Source organism: Callospermophilus lateralis, chromosome 19 (assembly GCF_048772815.1).
Source record: "Callospermophilus lateralis isolate mCalLat2 chromosome 19, mCalLat2.hap1, whole genome shotgun sequence".
In the NCBI taxonomy this organism is placed as follows: domain Eukaryota; kingdom Metazoa; phylum Chordata; class Mammalia; order Rodentia; family Sciuridae; genus Callospermophilus; species Callospermophilus lateralis.
In genome coordinates, this window is record NC_135323.1 from 14,061,337 (window position 1) to 14,079,013 (window position 17,677).

At 52.2% G+C, this 17,677-nt stretch overlaps 2 protein-coding genes across 4 annotated transcripts in view; both read right to left on the reverse strand.

The window, feature by feature from the left end:
- Window positions 1–17,677, reverse strand: part of Gprc5b (G protein-coupled receptor class C group 5 member B) — a 462,197-nt gene that overhangs the window by 358,183 nt on the left and 86,337 nt on the right. The gene's annotated exons all lie outside the window — the stretch shown is intronic.
- Window positions 1,437–12,180, reverse strand: Gp2 (glycoprotein 2). 3 transcript variants are annotated; one of them, XM_077106047.1, is made up of 10 exons: window positions 12,108–12,180; window positions 11,506–11,514; window positions 10,147–10,257; window positions 9,411–9,622; window positions 8,865–9,013; window positions 7,460–7,705; window positions 6,531–6,693; window positions 5,322–5,406; window positions 4,097–4,141; window positions 1,437–1,495 (listed from the first exon to the last, which is right to left on the reverse strand). In XM_077106047.1, exons 1-10 carry the CDS (start codon window positions 12,178–12,180, stop codon window positions 1,437–1,439), a joined length of 1,152 nt encoding a protein of 383 aa, XP_076962162.1. The 3 variants fall into 3 exon arrangements, with proteins under 3 accessions (XP_076962162.1, XP_076696536.2, XP_076962163.1); XM_076840421.2 differs by having other exon boundaries at window positions 11,099–11,539; XM_077106048.1 differs by lacking the exon at window positions 11,506–11,514.

The window sequence follows — 17,677 nt, forward strand, 5'->3', positions numbered from 1 at the left end:
GAGGCCTGCCCTAGCAGGCTGGCTCCAGTAGCTGGATTTGGGCTGGCCGGTGCCCCTCACCCCACCTCCAGGGAGCGGACCTGGGGAAGCCCTCTGAGCCAAGCAGATCCCCGGATGCGGTGTGGATGTGGGAGAGCAAGGTGCTAGCCAGTCTCCATTGGTCCCTGGATTAGGAAGTGATGTGCAGCTGGAATGTGCATGTTTAATCAAGTGATGAGTGAGCAGGTGAAGCCGGGAGGGGAAATGCAGGAGACACGCACAGGTGAGCAGCTGCAGCAGGCTACGGGGTTCCAGGAAGAGTGACAGGCGGAAAGACAGACAAACCCTGGTTGCTCATATTTGCTCAAACCTGACTCCCAGCGCGTGGGTGGCCAGGCTGTAGCCCCTGCTTTTGGTCTTTGTGCTTCTTTGTCCTTATACTTAATTGCCCCGAGTCTGAGTGAGTGGAAATGGTTTCTGTTCCTTGCAAGCACATCCTCTGTGAAGGAGGCAGAGCACTGCAAACTCTCATGCCAGCCAATAGACAGGCTCAACTTCCAGGGGCCTGACCCTGGCTCCTGCACCTTCCCCACGGCCGGCTTGGAGGCACTAAGGTGTAGCTGGGGCAAGAGGAAGAATTCTCAGGGGGTGGCATCCTTGTGGAGTGCTTTGTGAGGGCCCATTAAAGCTCTCCAGGAAGGGATGCCACCCATCTCTCTGGCTTCGCTGCCACCTTCCCGGGGCAGGACGGGCCTCTCGCTTTTTGCCAGGACTTCCTGTTTACCCTGCAGAGCAGGTGCGCCATGATAGGAAGAGTGAGGCGCGTTCTCTGGGATGATGGCATCTCTGCACCAAAATCAAGCAACTTCTTCAGCATCCAGGTCCCTGGGGTAGGAGTTTGTGTGGCTCTAAGAAAGTCAATGAGGTGGAGTGGGCGGGGGGACAGGGGAGCAATGGGACCACTCCTCCCTTGGAGAATCTCCAAAAGAGGCCTTGCTACGTGTTCCCATGGTGACCGATGAGAGCAGGATGAAACACATGAGAGGAGGCGGGGAGAACCCAAGAGTCAGACTGTCCAGTTCCTCAGCCGTCAGGACAGGAGATGCCCCCCAGCCCCCCCCACAGTTACCACCATGTGCTACACTCCCGGAAAAGCCTGGAGCCACAGTCTTTACTCCAGGAAGTTTGCTTTCAGGGTTCCAAGAGTAAAGGAGAAAACGAGAAAGCCAGCCCAGGACAGGCCGACAGGGTCCCCACTAGGAGACAAAGGGGACACAGAGGTATGACAGTGTTAGAGTCCACAAAAGCTCTTCCACTTCCCAAGCCGGGCCTGGTCTTGAGTCTGTCAACGCCAAAACTTCTGCGTGAAGTGCAAGGGACCCACTCAGGAAGGGCGAATGGGAGCCACTGCCGGACGGGACCGCATGGACTCTAAGGCCAGATGTCCAGCTGGGCTATCAGAACAGCCAGGCCAGGAGGACAGGCAGGAGGAGCGTGGGCCAGGCCACCAGGAACCCTGGAACACAGAGACATGAAAGTCAAGTACTGGGCTTGGGAACTCAGCAGCAGATGTGCCCTGGCCTCCTTGCCATGTGCCACACGGGATGGGGAAGGCAGAACGTCCTTCATGTCTGGTGGAGGTCACGGCCCCTGGGACCCCTGTGGTGGAGGCACAGCTATCTAACCACTAACCACGCTCCCCCTTTTCTTCTTGGAACACAAGAAGGCAAATTTTTCCCAAGTTCTTTTGCAGGTAGGTAGGACGATGTGACTAAATCTGGCCGATGACATGTGTCTGGAAGTCATTTATGCCATCTATATAGGCCAGGTTCTGAAAATCTGTAACATGATCCTGCATGCTCTCTCATCCACCATTCTAGGGATCAGTTGTGGAAGATGAAGGATAGGATCATAGGGAATGATGGAGCTGCCAGAAGTTACCAGAAGGAACCAGAGTTCCTAATGACTGCACAAGATAGGACTGCACCCCACTTCAGCAATTTAGTGGGAAATTATACTGTTGTGTAAAGTCACAGAGGATTTGGGATTGTTTGTTATGGAAGCTAGAATGACTTATACTGACTAATACTGAAGAGTTGGAAAGGCACAAAGCAATGCCTCTGAGACCTGACTACTTAGTTTAGAATTTTTAGCTGGGCAGTCCAAGGCAAGGTAGTCAACCTCTCTGTGCCTGAGTTTTCCTGTATGCAAAGCAGATATATTGGTAGCACCTACCACCTTGCTAGAGTTTTGTAAGACTTAAATTAGTAAATTCACGTCTGGCACTTAGAATACTGTATGGCACACGGTAAACACCATATTAGTGCTGGTTTTAAAAATCAGACTCTTAAGACCTGAAGGGCTGGGATCATATCTCTTTTGCACATTGATTATACTCAGCGTTAAGGAAGGTCATGGATCCTGGATGATAGCTGCCTTTTTCTGAAAGGCTAAGGGTGCATGTGCACCCTCTCCCACAACACTATCAAATTGTAACATTTCCCCACCCCCCAAAATTCAAAGTAACCTGCTGACGATGTCCTAGAAGAAGGGAGAGGGCTACCATGATCTCCAGCCAGTTTATAACGGTGACACATGAAATGGATGGACTGTTAATTCTAAAATATCAGGAAATGACTGTGGGAGAGAGAAAACTATGAGAACCACAGTGCCCTCTTGTGGTGGTCTGCTGCCTTGACATCAGATTGATCTCTTTCCGAAGGCTCCCAACAGTCCACCCTAGAAATCAGACAATTCAGCCGACTCTCCTGGGAAGCCACACTCTTGCAGGCCCTGTGCTGACCCGAAGGACGGGCAGAGCAGAAGGAGACTCGAGGTCCCTGACTTCAGGCTGCGTTTACTCTGAGCTCTCTCCACTCTCTCCCATGGGCAGTTCTTTTCTTAGTATTGTCTGAGTGTTGGCATTACGCATGAAGAGGCCGTCTTGGACTTCCCGAGAAAATTTTTAGACTGTGGTCTAGTTGAGGACGTGAGGGATGAAGGGCATTTTTCAGGACTGTGTTTGACAAGGTAGGTCATTTTGAGGAGTAGCAAAATCCTAATACACGTGCTTCCCATTTTGTCCAAAATAAACCTCTTTGATTTGTCTGCTTGTGGAACTCCAAGTCATTCATCAAAACCCCACAGAATTCTTTCATGACCTCTTCCAGAACAGTGAATCAGTCTCTCTGTGCTCCTTCTGCACTCTCTACGAGCTCGCCACTAACTTCCTTATGTGCCAGCCTCATTGATGCAATGAACTGATGTCCCCTCTGCTTATGGATTCCATTCTCCTCAGATCTGCCCACTTTCCTTTTCTCATTCCACTGAATATCACTTTCTCCGATGGTGCTTCTGACCATTTATCCATTCCGACATTCACTCTTCCTTCCAATTGTGGCAATAAAACCATTGATGGTTGGTTGGGTACATGGTCACCCAGTCACCCGGGGCCATGAGGCTAAGCCCTGGTCAGCGAATATAAATAAAGTTATATGGGGCCAGCTTCCAGGAATGTGCCTCAACACTCATTAACTTCTTCCATGTTCTCTCCATCTGGATTTCTAGACGGGAGGGTGGGAGCTCCGGCTGCCATCTTGGACCATGGAGCTGATAGTCACATCTTCAAGATGCTGCAGCAGAGAGCTAGAAAGAGCCTGGATCTTTGATGACTTCGTGATGCCAATCCACTTGCCATGAACTGCTTGCCTCTCGATTTCACTTATGTATGAGAGCAATATGCTTCGATCTAATTTAAACATCATTCGGCATCTAGTGACTTTCTGTCCCATCATCTTTTTTATTTCTAAATAAACTTTTGCTGACTTTTTATTGTCTGTTTCTCACGTAATGAGTTCTACGAGGGCATGCCCCAGTCTGTCTCGCTTACCATCATAATTTCAGTGCCTAGAACAATGCCTGGCACACAGTGGGCACTTGAATGTTTGTCATCCAATGACTGTCTCCTCTGCTAGACCCAGGAGCCAGTCTCAGCTCTGGCCCATTGTGGCAGGCATAGTCCCTAGCACAGGAAATGGCTTGTAGAAGGGACTAGATTGAAGAGGGGAAGGAGAGGGAGTTGGGAAGGCCACCGGAGGGACATGAGGACATGATGTACCTGTAGTGCCAGGGGTTCCATTCATGACACCAAGAGACTGGGCACCTGTGAACGGGAACAGAAGACAAGAACCTCTCAGTCATGCTCTGGGTGACTGCAGCACCGTGACCACAGCGGTTCCAGATCCTGACCTGGTCCCCACAACCACGGACATCCAGTGGGCACCTTCCTAAATGCAACTCATGCACGATGAACCTAACCCTCCTGATAGATTCTGTGAGGAAAATGTCCTCGTCTCCTCTTGACAGATGAGAAGACCGAGACTCAGCAAGGTTAAGGGACTTGCAGAGTTGACCTTGCCCGTCGGTAGCAGATCTGGGACTGGAACCCCAGGATGTCTGACTCCAGAGTGGAAGTTCCTCTCTCAGTTATCCTGGGCACCACAGAAGGCACCAGATAGAGGGCTCAGGAAAGGGGCAGAGTGTCCTTCATGAGACAGATTCTGCTTACCCACGTGGAGAATGGATGTGGCAATAGTGCTTACTTGAGCAATTCAGAGTGTCGTTTTATAAAGGTATGTGGCATGGTGCCAGGTACAAATAAGTATCATTATCATTATTAAAATTATTAATGTTATTACATATTCATTTCTTTAGGGCAAAAAAATTGATTTCATTATTTTTGCATTTCTTGACACCTCCATTATGGTGGTAAAAAAAACAAAACAAAACATGACAGTACTGTGAACCCATGTGTAGGATGGATAAGATTTGGGGAGCAGTTGAAAAGGTTCCCCTAATATCCCACTCAAGAATACTGTAACCGAATGTTGGAAAACAGCCAGAATACAGAGTTTCATCTAAGCAGGATCCTTAGACTTCACCCCAAAGGGGCCAAGTTATGGGGATCTGGAGCAGGTGGAGTAAGATCAAGGCCACATGCTCTGAGATCAGACTGAGCTGGGCTCAGGCCTCATTTCTACCATCTAGGAGCAGGATGCTCGTGGGTGAGTTCCTGATTCTCTCTGATCCTTGGCCTCTCACCTGGAAAATGCACAGAGTTATGGGTGGATTAAGTAAATCGTTGAAAGCCAAGAGCTTGGCCAGGACTCTCGCACACAGGAGAACCATCACAATTGACAACGTCATTCTGTATCGTGGAAAGACAGATCCACCCGCGGGTGCCGGACCAAGAAGGCAGAAAAGCCCTGGGTAGTTGGGTGGGTGACCCTGGGCACTATCAGCACCCGGCCTGCTGACTTTGTTATCAGGACTAGGCCGCTTACCTCTCCGAGAGATGGGTCCTAAATCTAGAACCCGGGCTAGGTCAATGGCCGGTACTTCACTGCGGAGTTGATTTCTTGAACAAGACTGTGAGGATAGAGAGCTCTCATTAGATCCAAACTTAATTTGATGCCTGGTTCCTGTGCAGACTCCCTGCCACGGGTGGCTCTGGCCCAGAAACTAGGCCCCACCCACCTTTCCATCCTAAATCTGAAGCTCTGCTTTTCTCAAGCCAGAGAAGTCTCACTGTCCTGTCAAACAAATCCAGGTTTGAGTCTCACCTCTGCTCTCCTTTAGTTGTATGATTGGGGGCAAATGACTTCTCTTTGGGATGATTAAATCGGACATATCTGGTTTGAAAGATTAGAATGAAAAAAAAAATATCTCTGCCAACAGGTAGACACAGTCAGTGCTACTCACAGACAGTGGCCAATGTGGGTAAGGGCAGGGGCCCTAGAGCCACAGCTCAGCTGGGGTCCATTCCAGCTCTGATCCCCTCTAGCCATGTGTGGCTCTTGGTAAAGGATTGCTCTGAGTCTTTTTATCTATACAATGAGGTCAATTTAAAGCTCTCCTTAAAGAGCGTTGTGCTAAATTTGATGAGGTGTGTGACGGTTGTAGCATGAAGCTCAACACAGAGGAAGCACTGAAAAATCCAAAATGCTTGGGTCCAGACATTTTTTCCAATTTTGGCACTCTTTAGACTTGGGAATATTTGCACACACTTTACTGGTCGATCATCCATCATCTGAAAACATGAAACCCCACATGTTCCAAAATCCAAAAATTCTGATCATCATGTCGACCCTCAAAAAGGCTTGCATTTCAGAGCACTTTGGATTTCAGATCTTCAGAGCAGGGATGCTTCACCTGCATTATCACAGTCATTCAAATCAGGTCTTATGCCAAAGAAAACGGCTCCACTTCGGGGGACACAGTAAGCGCCTATGAATGAGCTTTCAGAAGTGCCCAGAGTCCATCTGTACATCCTCCTCCCTGCTCCCCTCCCTCACATGCACCCAGCCACCCATCTGTCCTTCCGTCTCTTCAGGCATCCTTCCAGCCACCTGTCTTCCCTCGTCCATCTCCCACTCATCCTCCCTTCCATTCATCCCTCCCCCTCCATAAATCTAAAAAGTATGTACGGAGAGCCTGTCGGGTGCCAGCCCCATGCCAGGCTCTGAACAGTCCCATCCAAAGAGAACTCTCACCGGCTGGCACTGCTCATTATGGGAATCACAGAGATGGACCTCACAATGCAGGAAGACGAGGTCGTAATTCCCAGCAAACATGAACATCTGCACCGAGAACCGACTTTCCGCGGACGCCCCATTCTCTGCCACGTGGATGGTGGCGTCACGTTCATTGGGGCAGCTGGAGGGGCAGGAGGGAAAAGTTGTGACTTCATGGGAGAAAACTAAAGAGCACCCTCACACAGACACACACACACACACACTCAGTGACTGCCATCATGGTAGCCTAAACTCTTTCAATTCCTCTGTGGTTTAAATTATTTGGGGCCCAATCTCTGGAGTGAAAGAGAATAGTTTGAAATCCCAGCCTTCCCCGGTTTCCAGCTAAATGGTCCCGGGCAGATTTCTTAACCTGACTGCAAAATGGAGACGGTCATATTCATAGAGTGGATGGGAGTGCTTAATGAGACTACCAGGTGCACTGCTGCGCACGGGGCCTGGCACGTAGCTAAGCTCGATGATAAACATTATCTAGTGTCTTTACTATGGTTTGAATCATGACCTGTAGATATTTATATTTCTTTGTTTTTGTCAGTTCGAAGGATACTTTCTCTCAATACTTCTCAGATCATTTTTTATGTTGATCAGTGCTAACATCTGTATGAGACTGTTTTTGAACAACCAGCCTATTGTCAAAATCTTCAAACATACTGAAATGGAAAATCATTGGCATTTCTTTACCCTGCCCTCCTATTACGTATTAATACTTTAGGCTAACCTATCAGGAGTGAGATTCTTGGCTCAGAGGGTATTATACAATATGTAATGCCAAATTTTTCCCAAGGAGGTAAACCAACTTACACAACTGCCAAGCAAGAATGAGATTAGTATTTCCCCCTAAACTTTGTTAAAGCCAAAAGATAATCCCAGACTGAGTTGCCCAGTACCTGTTTCTGATGATGAAGTACTTCACGGGGTCTTCCTTGTCACTTGAGGGTGTGGCATAGCAGTTCCTCAACAGCAGGTTGAACCGGGAAGTGTCTCCTCTCTCCAAGATGGCGCCCACATAGAGCATGGACTCCACTGACAGCACAGCCATATCCCCTTCGTAAGGATCCATGTAGTTCTGGTCTTGGAAGAGGGCCATCCTGACGGTGAACTCTCCCTCCCCATCCACACTGATGTTCAGGGAACTGAGAGAAGGAGAGCCACAGGAGTGGAAACATCAGGTTTCGACCAGAGAGAACCACATAGATCAACCCCCACACTTGTGTAAGGTTATGGAGGCAAAGGTTTACCTTGGATCTCTAAAGGAACTATTCAATCATCCATCTACACTGAGCATTTACTAGCTTCTAGGCCCTAAAAATGACAAAGAGAGAACTCCGTCTCTGGGATTTCCACTGATTGCCCTGGTAGGTTGCGTAACTCTTGCTCACAGAATAGGGGTCAGCACACAGTGCCATCTTACCACCTGGAGAATGGGGCTGAGGACCAGTTCTGTTCACTCACAATTTTTAGCCTCAGATCTCTTCCCTCCACCCACAACCTTCTGCTGAAAATCATTTTAACAAGATAAGTGTCTTTCATTTTGAATCTCTGTGACCCATGGGCCCCAATATAATATAATTGAAAACCGTTGAACTCAAAAATTTTTCCACTCCTTCTGATCCTGCCCCTCTGTGAGCCCAGGAATGGGACAGGTACTCTGGATTTCTAGACAGCTCATGATGATGGTAAGCTTAGGAATGCTAAGGACCTGATGGGACGGGCCCTATTCCAGGCACACGGGTACAGACATCGGCCTGGCCTGTATTGGATCTCAGGCAGCTTGCTCTTTGGTTCTATTTCTGGTGGGACAAAGATGCTGTTTATCCAGTCAAAGGTAGTCTCAGTTTAAATCCCAAGTCTGCAGTAAAGCCTTCTTGCCCCCCATCCCTATCCCGCCAAGATGAGGTTCGGGACCCCCGTTTCCTGCTCTCAGAGTGTCCTGCGTTCTTCATACATATAATTTATCTCACTTGTAAATAACTGTTGACATAGTTGTTTAATGACCTTCTTCAAGGTGAAGGGACCTGTCCTCTCATTTTGTTCCTAAGCATGTTTAAAAGCACTGTTTCATAGCCCGACATTGCTTCATATTGTCAATCTCTAATATCCAGGAAATATCTATCCAATGTGGGCCCTGCTCACGATGAGGATCCCCAATGTCCAATCAACACATTTTGTGAAATGAATGAGCAGGAGATCCCCAAAGGAGTTATTGGCATTGTGTGGACATCATGAACCGTGCTAGAAGGGAGAGGGACCAAAGTCAGGGTTATGGGTCAAAGGGCGAGGGTCATGCCATACCTCACAATGGGCCGAAGTGCAGTCTGGAGGCTGACCTTCATGTCCAGTGGGTAGGCACACTGGAAGTTGATGTTGACAAGGACGTCTCTGATGATGAAGTCGGTGGCCAAGGAGAGAGTGTTTTTGTAGAGGGCGTGGGTTCCATTACGCTTTGGTATAAAAACAAAACCACATGTATGTTTCCATGGATGTGTGCAAGCGAAGGTCAAATTCAGATCTGAGACCAGAGGCTCAAAAACTTTATAGGAAGAGGAATGAGGAGGCCAGATTAAGAACAGAACCGTCAATAAATAACTGGCCCTAGGGAAGAGTCGGGGCCTGGCGGGCATGGTGCCCAGTGCCTCCCTCCCTCAGGAACCCTAATGAAAATCATCCTGACCACAGCTCACGTCTATGAACCTCAGGCTCTGGTGGGCCAGCGTGTTTAATCTCACGCATGACTCTGGGGGCCCAGAGGGGACAGGTGCCCAGGATCTCTCAGCACTACGACGGCTGCCCTCGGCCTGCATCCCGCCATCTGGCCGCCAGGGCATGAGCACCACTTACCTCCAGAATGTTCCCACAGGCACTGGCCTGGGCGGGACTGGTCACAGACACCCAGTTCCCATCCTCTGCTTGTAGGATGCTGCTGCAGCTCCGGTCCCTGAGGTAGGCGATGATCTTCTCGCCAAAACCCAGGCCTCCCAACAAACACCTGTCTACCTTCACCTTGATCTCGCTGGCCCCACAGTCCAGCTGAGGCTGCAAACTCTGAATATCTGCAAAGCCAAGAGGAGGTAGGTAAGGGGCAGGGAGGTCTAGAAGCAGTGGGCAGGGAGCGTGTGCAAAGCCACCCTGCCCACCAAATGCTTCTTGAGCATCTACTCTCTGCATCCTGTCCCAGCAGTCCACCCACCACGTTCCCAGCATGAAGACTGTTGATATCTGAATGCAGCATGTAGCTCCCATCTTTGCAGATTTTTTATCTTTTGGTAATTCTTGGAGATTGAACTAAGGGCCTCCCACATGCTGGGCAAACCCTCTACCACCGAGCCGCATCCCCAGCATGTAGAGTTCTTATGCAGTAACTTTGTCCCCCGAGGGTCAAGCCTGGCCATGGTCCAGCAGCTGACATGGAATATGACCCAGCCCTCCCCCTCCCATCTTTGCAAAGGGACAGAATCCCCCCCGACCTCAGTCCATGCCCCCCGAGTTTGGTCCACACTCGTCATGACCTGCAAAGCCCCCTGCTCCTGCCCTATCCACTCAGGACAGCCGTCACCGTTCCCAGTGAGCGCCTCACCAGAGCCGTTGAGGTCCTGTCTGCAGACGCAGACCCAGCTGCCATTTTGAGGGAGGCACTGCTCCTCCGGGCGGCAGGCCTGCTCACACCTGTCTTCCACAGTGGAGGGGTCTAGGAGATGGGGCCAGGGAGGAAGAGGATCAGGAGGCCATGCAGGGTGGGTCTGAGGTCCCCCAAGTCCAGCCCTCTCATCCCACCGGGGCCCAGGAGTTTGGCCAAGGGCATGAGGTACTTAGTGGAAGGGTCAACCTCAGACTCAGATCTCCTGATTCCCCATCCAGCAGAGTAGGCGACGGCCCTCCAGCTCTATCAGAACGCTCACTCCAGGCCAGCGCACCCTTCTGAGTACTTTCTCAGGTAACCATGGGAGTCAGGGCACCCTGAAGGTCAAGTGCTGGATGCCAGGGCCACAGGGCCTGGTTCAAATCCCAGCTCTCCTACACTCCAGATTTGTGATCTCAAGAGAGTTGCTTGACCTCTCTGTGCCCTCATCCGGGTAACTACATAGCATCTATTTTGTGGAGTTGGTGGGACGATTCAATAAGTTAATACTTAGGATGCTGGCGAGTGCATTGTGAGCACCATAGGTTTGCTGATGTTTTTGTTATTATCCATTTTTTTTTTCTAATCAGACCAGAAAACTGAGGTTCTAAGAGGTAACTTAAACCACCCAAATGGAACCCAGATAGGGAAGAGCCTGAGTTCTTGACATTTGGCTCATATGGATTTCTAAATCAGGAGATCCCACCCTCCACGTGGAAGTTCTAGTTTATGGAAATGTTGAACGGTCTGGCAACCTGGAGGCGCCCTCCAATGGGTGCAAGGGTACCATGGGGACTCGCATCCTGCAAGGGCTGGCGGGAGCTCTGCACATCCCCCTCCCGACCAGCTCCCCTCGTTCGGCTGGGGCCTGAGCATCTCTCGGGCCACCCCGCCCACAGCTGCCACTCACCTGTGCAGAATCTCAGATTGCAGTTGGGGCTGCCTTCCAAGTGGTACACGTGGTACCCGCCGGGGCAGGCCTTCACCTGCACTTCAGTCGACCAGAGGCAGCAGTTGTCACTCCAGTGGGCACAGGAAGTGTGGGTGACAATACCCTCCCCCAGGTCAGGGTGGGTCCCGTTCAGCCACATGGGGGCCGCTGTCTGGCATCGGAACACTGGGACACAGGTCTCGGGCATCCTCACTCCTCCCTCGCCCACAAAGCGATACCAGCCTCTCAAATCGAGGTCGCACTGCTGGAATTCATCTGTGTTCAGTGTGCTCCGGGAGGGGTCATTCAGAACCGTGTGATTCTCACAGGGGTCAAAGCAGACCTCGGCCTCTGGGGTGCCAGGGGCCCCACAGGCCAAGTCCAGCCCATAGGAACTGGCTTCTCGGGGGTCTCTGTCACCTGAGAAAGGGACAAAGGGCTTGGGTGGACCCAGCAACTCCATAGTCCACGGGGTCTCTGTCCCCAGCCCTGCACTCTAAGAACTCGAACGAGTCCGACAGGCACACGAGCCATCAGTTAAACATCAAAGTCCATCACCTGGCAATCAGAACAGTCAGTGAGGCCATGGGTGACGTTTAACGGTCATTCAGGACATCCTGGGCCGTTGCCCTGCCTCAGCCGCCACGCCCCACCCAGAGTTCCCAAGAGCTTCCCAGCGGGGCCCAAGGTGGCAGTCCTGCCTGAGCTCTCTTTATGTGTCACATAAATGTAACTCGGGCCTCCTGGAAAAGCAATCCCCAAACATCATTAAAATGAATAAAGGAGAAGTGAAAGTTGTCACCAAGCTGGCTTCTGAGGCACATGGACTAAAAGGGAAGCCGTCCTAAGCCCACCCCGTTGGAGCTCGGAGTCTTTGCTCCGGACCTGCCTGTTCCTCTTGCCGACCTCAGCTACCTCTCCTGCACATCTCTGACCACACCCCAGGTCTTTCTGGGCGCCCGAGGTGCCAGATAAGAGGAGCACTCACCTTGCTGCGCTGTAGAGGCCAGAGTCAGGATGCAGGAGGCCAAGGCCAGCCACAGGGGGTCAGAGCCGGCCATCCTTCAGCAGGGCGAGGCGCTTGACTCACTCCACAGAGGGCAGGCTCCCCATGCAGCTCTGGGGAAGGAAAGGGCCGCAGGATCAGAGCCACAGAGGGGCTCCCTTTGAGGTGCCAGGCGAAGACGGGGACTCGCATCAGTTTAGCTCCGACCGTGGGACAGCACCTGGACTAAGCCCCTCGCGTCCTTGATCTCATTTCCAGCTGAGGGCGTTAAATCCACGCCCGGGCTGCAAGTTCAGTAGCTCGCTCCTGCGCTGCTCTCAGAAGCAGAACTGAGGTGGAACTCGCAGAAGCGGGTGAGACAACGGGAGTGGGGGAGGCCCCGAGGGGGTGGAGTGGACAGCAAGCAAAGCAAGGGCAAGTTTCGGGTCTGTGGGGGCAGCAGCATTTCCTAGAAGGGTGTCAGGTGCTCCCCGTCCAGGTGGAGGGACATTCTCTCTGAGAGTGGAGGGAGGGAGCGGATTCTAGTGTTGCAATGTCTGCAGGAAAAGTCAGGGTGGCCTGCCTCAGAGTCAGGCATGGGGTCCTGCTGAGAGTCCCCTGAAGTGTCCTCAGCACAATTTCCATGGTGGTGGGACCCTGTCAGATTGTGCCCCATGTTCCCTGCTCCTAGCACAGAATCTGGCCCTCAGGGATGCCCAGGAAAGATTTAACGGAAGAATGAATAAATACACAGGAAAGGCGAGGTAGTAGGGGACCCTACAGCACCCAAGGACGCTCACTCCTCTGGAAGCTCTTTCCCTGGAAGGTCAGTCTCTGGACAACGTCTCACGACCCCTGGAAGACTTCAGAAGAAGACAGAAATCTGTTTCTGGGAGCCCTGTCATGAACACACCACGAGACAGCGGGGACAGGGAACCACCCCGGACCGTGACTCTCAGAGAGGCCATCCCGGTGGAAACCCATCTTCCTGGTGGAGGTGTCTGGGGCAGAGGTGGCTTCTGCAGGCTCGGAGCAGCCAGCAGATGACTGAACCATGGCTGAGCTGGACACAGAGTGAGCCGGGATCTCTGGACAGTGGCTAAGTTGGTCCAAACTCCTTGCTGGGTTCTGGAAGCTTCCAGAAACCAAGGACCCTCATAAGTCCAAGAGGTTAAAAGTGGGAGCCCCCCCTGGATTAGGAGAAAAACTTGCCAGGACTCACCTCGGGCTGAGAACCGGGAGCTTCGGCCCTTGTCTGGCCCACCGTGAGAACGCAGCCCGCTGGGCCAGTCTTTAATAGGGTTTCCCACCCATGTGGCTGTCCACGATTGGTGCTCAGGTAGGGCAGCAGCTGATTCCCAGGTGTGCCCTGGGCTCACTGAGCATGGGAAAGATAAGCAACTCAGCACAAAGGTTGGCAAGAAAAAGTTCCTTGGCCCTCTCTGCCCTGTAATCCCTCCCAGCGATTTTTTTTTTTCCTTTACACAAATTGCTTCTCTGCAAACAATCGCGATGTGTACTGAGTGCAAAACACACGGGGCGCCGTCAAGGTTTTCAGCACCATGACATCTGGCGTTAATCCTCACAATGGACACCCGAAGCTGGGGCGGTATTTATTTCCAGAAAACAAACACCAAAGAAAAGGAAGTTGGATACCCAAAGGAAAGAGGAAAAGAAATGAGACAGACACTTGTTCTCACAGTAGAGTGCCAACGTACCCTGCGTCCCCAGCTAATCACCTTGGGGCACTTGGACTGCAGTCAGCTTGGAGGTGGTGTGGGCTACCCTTGAGACTGGAGGGTACAAAACTGAGTAGGGAATCTGGGATTTTTTTTTTTTTCTTCGGTACCAGGGATTGAACTCAGGGGCGCTCAACCTCTGAGCCCCATCCTCAGCCCTATTTTGTATTTTATTTAGAGACAGGGTCTCACTGAGTTGCTTAGGGCCTCGCTTTGTCTGAGGCTGGCTTTGAACTCGCAGATCCTCCTGCCTCAGCCTCCCGAGCCGCTGGGACGACAGGTGTGCACCACTGTGCCCAATCGAGGATCTGGGAACTTTTTAAACACCCACTTGGACCTGGCTGCCAGGCCATGGTGGACATCATGGGGCAGATAAAAAAAAGAGTCCAGGTTTTTGGAGAGCAAATGGCCAGTACCTCTTCTCTATGTCTTTGGGACTCTCAAAGAATCATAGCTATCGGGAGGGAGAAGTTCAGGGATCTTGACCCCAGCAACAACACTCCAGCAAAGTCTCCATCTGAATACAAGCCAGCTTCTCTACTCCTGGTACAAATGGGGAACTATCTCCCAAATGTGGCACTTCAGACAGCCGGGCCCACGGCGTATCCCTAGACCCCCAGTGTGAACCTTCTCCAGCCTCTAAAGTAGCATCTGGGACAATCACCGCCCCACACCCCACTATTCTTAACAGGTGTTCTGCGTCCTGCGTCAAGAAAACCAGGGCCACAACTTGCGACCTTGGCCCTTCCCCATTAACATAAAAATATTTGCCTTCCACTCCTCCCTGCCCAAGGCCGAAACCCCCGGCTTGTCTTTTATTTATTTATTTTTTTAAAGATTTGTTGTATTTGTTGGTTCAAGTTGATGATAACTGTGTACGTTTCTGTCAGGCTCGACATGGGGTTGTGAAGCAGATACCTCCGTGCAGTGGTTAAATTTAGCTCCATAACAAATGCGTTACCTCACGCGGTTCTCATTTTCTGTAGTCAGATCCCATAAATGTCCGTTGTCACTTTTCAAGAATATAATATATTGTCATTCACTGTAGTCAACAGGCTGGGCAACAGATCTCAGGAAATTTATGTCTCCCATCTAACCAGCCTTATCTACCCTTTAGCCAACCACCAGAATTTACCTCCTCACCTTCTAATGACTATTATCAGAGAGACAAGAGAAAAATAAGGTTGGTGGGAATACGAATTGGTACAGTCACTATGGAAAATAGGATGGAGGTTCCTCAAAAATATCAAACCACCAAAGTAACCCAGAGATCTCACTACTGGGTGCCCATTCAAAGGGAATAAAATCAATACATTGAGGAGAGCTGTGCTCTCCGGCTCACACCAGCACTAGTCATTGTAGCCAAGATATGGGATCACTCTAAGTGTCCATCAATGGATGACGGATAAAGAAAACGTGGTGTGTACATACAACGGAATAGTATTTGGCCATAAAAAATAATGAAGTCTGGGTGCAGTGGCGCACACCTGTCATCCCAGCAGCTCGGGAGGCTGAGGCAGGAGGATCATGAGTTCAAAGCCAGCCTCAGCAAAAGAGAGGCACTAAGCAGCTCAGTGAGTCCCCTGTCTCTAAATAAAATACAAAATAGGACTGGGGTGTGGCTCAGTGGTCCAGTGCCCTGAGTTCAATGCCCGGTACCTGCTCCACCCCACCATTTGCAACAGCAGGTATGAACCTGCAGGGACTCATGCGTGAACCTCCGTGAGACCAGCCAGGCACAGCAGGATAATCACACCTTCTGCCAGGGATCTGAAAGCGCTGATCTCGCAGAAGTGAGAGCAGGAGGGTGGCTCCCCGAGGCTGGTGGCCGGGGGGGGGGGGGAGGGACGGGGATGTCGGTGAGAACAGCCTCCTGAGCGGCACCAGCCTCTCCACCCCTTCAGCCCTCTCCATGTGAAGGGTGTGGCTGAAGCTCCCCTCTCCAGGTCGGTCATGGGAGAGTCCAGGGGTCATTTTTTTGCTGCTGGACTGGCTTCCTCTGGTTACCCTGATTTCCTCGACCCCCCAGGAGCAGAATCTTCTTTATCGTCCTGTTTGGATGTCCCCACTACTGCTCCAGGACCCTCTTCCTCCTGCTGTCCCTGAAAACCCGGGAGGTCCCACATTTCTCGTCTCTCCAGACGCTCTCCCTGGGAGGTGCCCAGTGACCTCGCGGTTGCAAGTGCCATCCGCGGGCTGGTGAGATCCAAGTCTGTGCCCAGCTCGGGCTGAAGCTCAGGAGCACCCTCCCTGTTGCTGTGGCGCCTCTCCACTCGGCTGAGATGTTGGGGGACCTCAAACTCCGCAGCGCCAATCAGCTCCCGCCGATTCCCCTCACCCTCCTCCTGCTCCTTGGTCAAGGGCACCAGCGCCCACCCATCATCCAAGCTGAACCCGGGCCTCTGTCCTCTCCCAGCTCCTCCTCCTCCCCACCCGGCCTCCATTCCCAAGAGTCACCAGACCCTGCCTTTCCATGTCCCAAACGTTTTGGAATCTCTCCTTCCTGCTCCATCTCCACCTCAGCTATCCCAGTGCGGGCCACCATCTCTTCAGAGGGCGACTTTCGTGGCTGTTTAATGGGTCTCTCTGCCTTTGTTCTCACCCCCTTTGGCTTCTGCACCCTCTCAGTACCCCGGTCTCAGGACCGTCTCTCTGTGTTGTCCTCCACTCCCTACACTATATGCTCCCTGGGATCTGACCCCGGCCCAGGGTTCCTGCCTCACCTACCATGTCTCCACTGCACACTCTTTGCTCTAGTCCCATCTGTGTTTCTCTGGACTCTCGGCCACCTCCAAACGTTTTCATTTGCTTTTCCTTCTGCCTGGGCCACTCTGGCCCCGGCTGCTGCTTACCGACCACCTCCTCTAGGAAGGCTTCCCGGGGCTCCCTTCCTGTGCTCCCAGGCCTCTCAAGGTCAATTCTAATCCTGCTCCGTGACCTGAGAACTTATCTGTCTCCCTTTGAAGGCTGTGAGATCTTTGTGGACGGGGATTCTGTCTAACCAGTACCTAGACAAACGGACCACATCTCCGTGGCCTGCTGCAGACTCTCCCCAGGAGTAACACCTCCGCCCTGGGGCTGCCCAAGTGCCCGGCAAAGACACCAGACCCTGCCCCTTGGAAAGAAGGGGAAGAACTCATTCTGTGCTCCTCTGTCTCCCCTCTGGTTCGGGGCCTTGTTTTGATTTTTCTTGGCCCAGACTTTTCCTGTATTTTCTCTCGCACCGAGTCACACTGTGGACGAACCTGCCCGTGGTCAGCGGGCCCAGCCACCCGGCTGAGCGTGGCCGGGGCTGGATCCGCCGGCCGCCTTCCTGCGTAAGTTCTGGGCAAAGGCAGTCGGCGAGAGATAAGAGGGACCTTGGCGTCAGCCGAGGCTCCCAGACGCACACGTGTGGCCTTCCCGGGACCAGCCAGGCCTGGGCCCCCCTGGAAAGGCCCAGCCGGGGTCAGGGAAGCAGCTGGGCCCGGACACACGGTTCCCAGTGGCCTCAGGGTTCTCTGGTCCCCTGGCACAGAAGTCCAGAGGCCCTGGGGACAGCTGCCTCTCCGGGTCCCAGCAACCTCTTGGCTTCTGTCTGGGCCTCCTGAAGGGTCCCCTGCCAAACGTCCCCTGCCAGTGGGGGGATGGGGCTGCCCACCCACGGCCCAGTGGCCCTGGAAATTGGTCTCTGACTTCAGGGTTGGGAGGGACCTGAGTCCAGGGAACAGAAGGGGGCCCCACGGGTGTGACGGGCACCTGGCAGCTCCTGTGGGCCCTCATCACCCTGAGGACGGGAGGCTCCTGGAGGTGGGGCCGGTGTCTGTCTATCCACAGGGGCTTTCCAACGCCTGG

Bases quoted from the DNA above. Each gene is read 5' to 3' on its own strand.
- Gp2 (XM_076840421.2), bottom strand. From the start codon at position 12,180: ATGGCCGGCTCTGACCCCCTGTGGCTGGCCTTGGCCTCCTGCATCCTG. The intron at 9,623-10,146 runs GTGAGGCGCTCA...TTGGCTTTGCAG, and splicing joins ACAGGACCTCAACGGCTCTG to ATATTCAGAGTTTGCAGCCT. The intron at 6,694-7,459 runs GTACTGGGCAAC...CTGCCCCTCCAG, and splicing joins TACTTCATCATCAGAAACAG to CTGCCCCAATGAACGTGACG.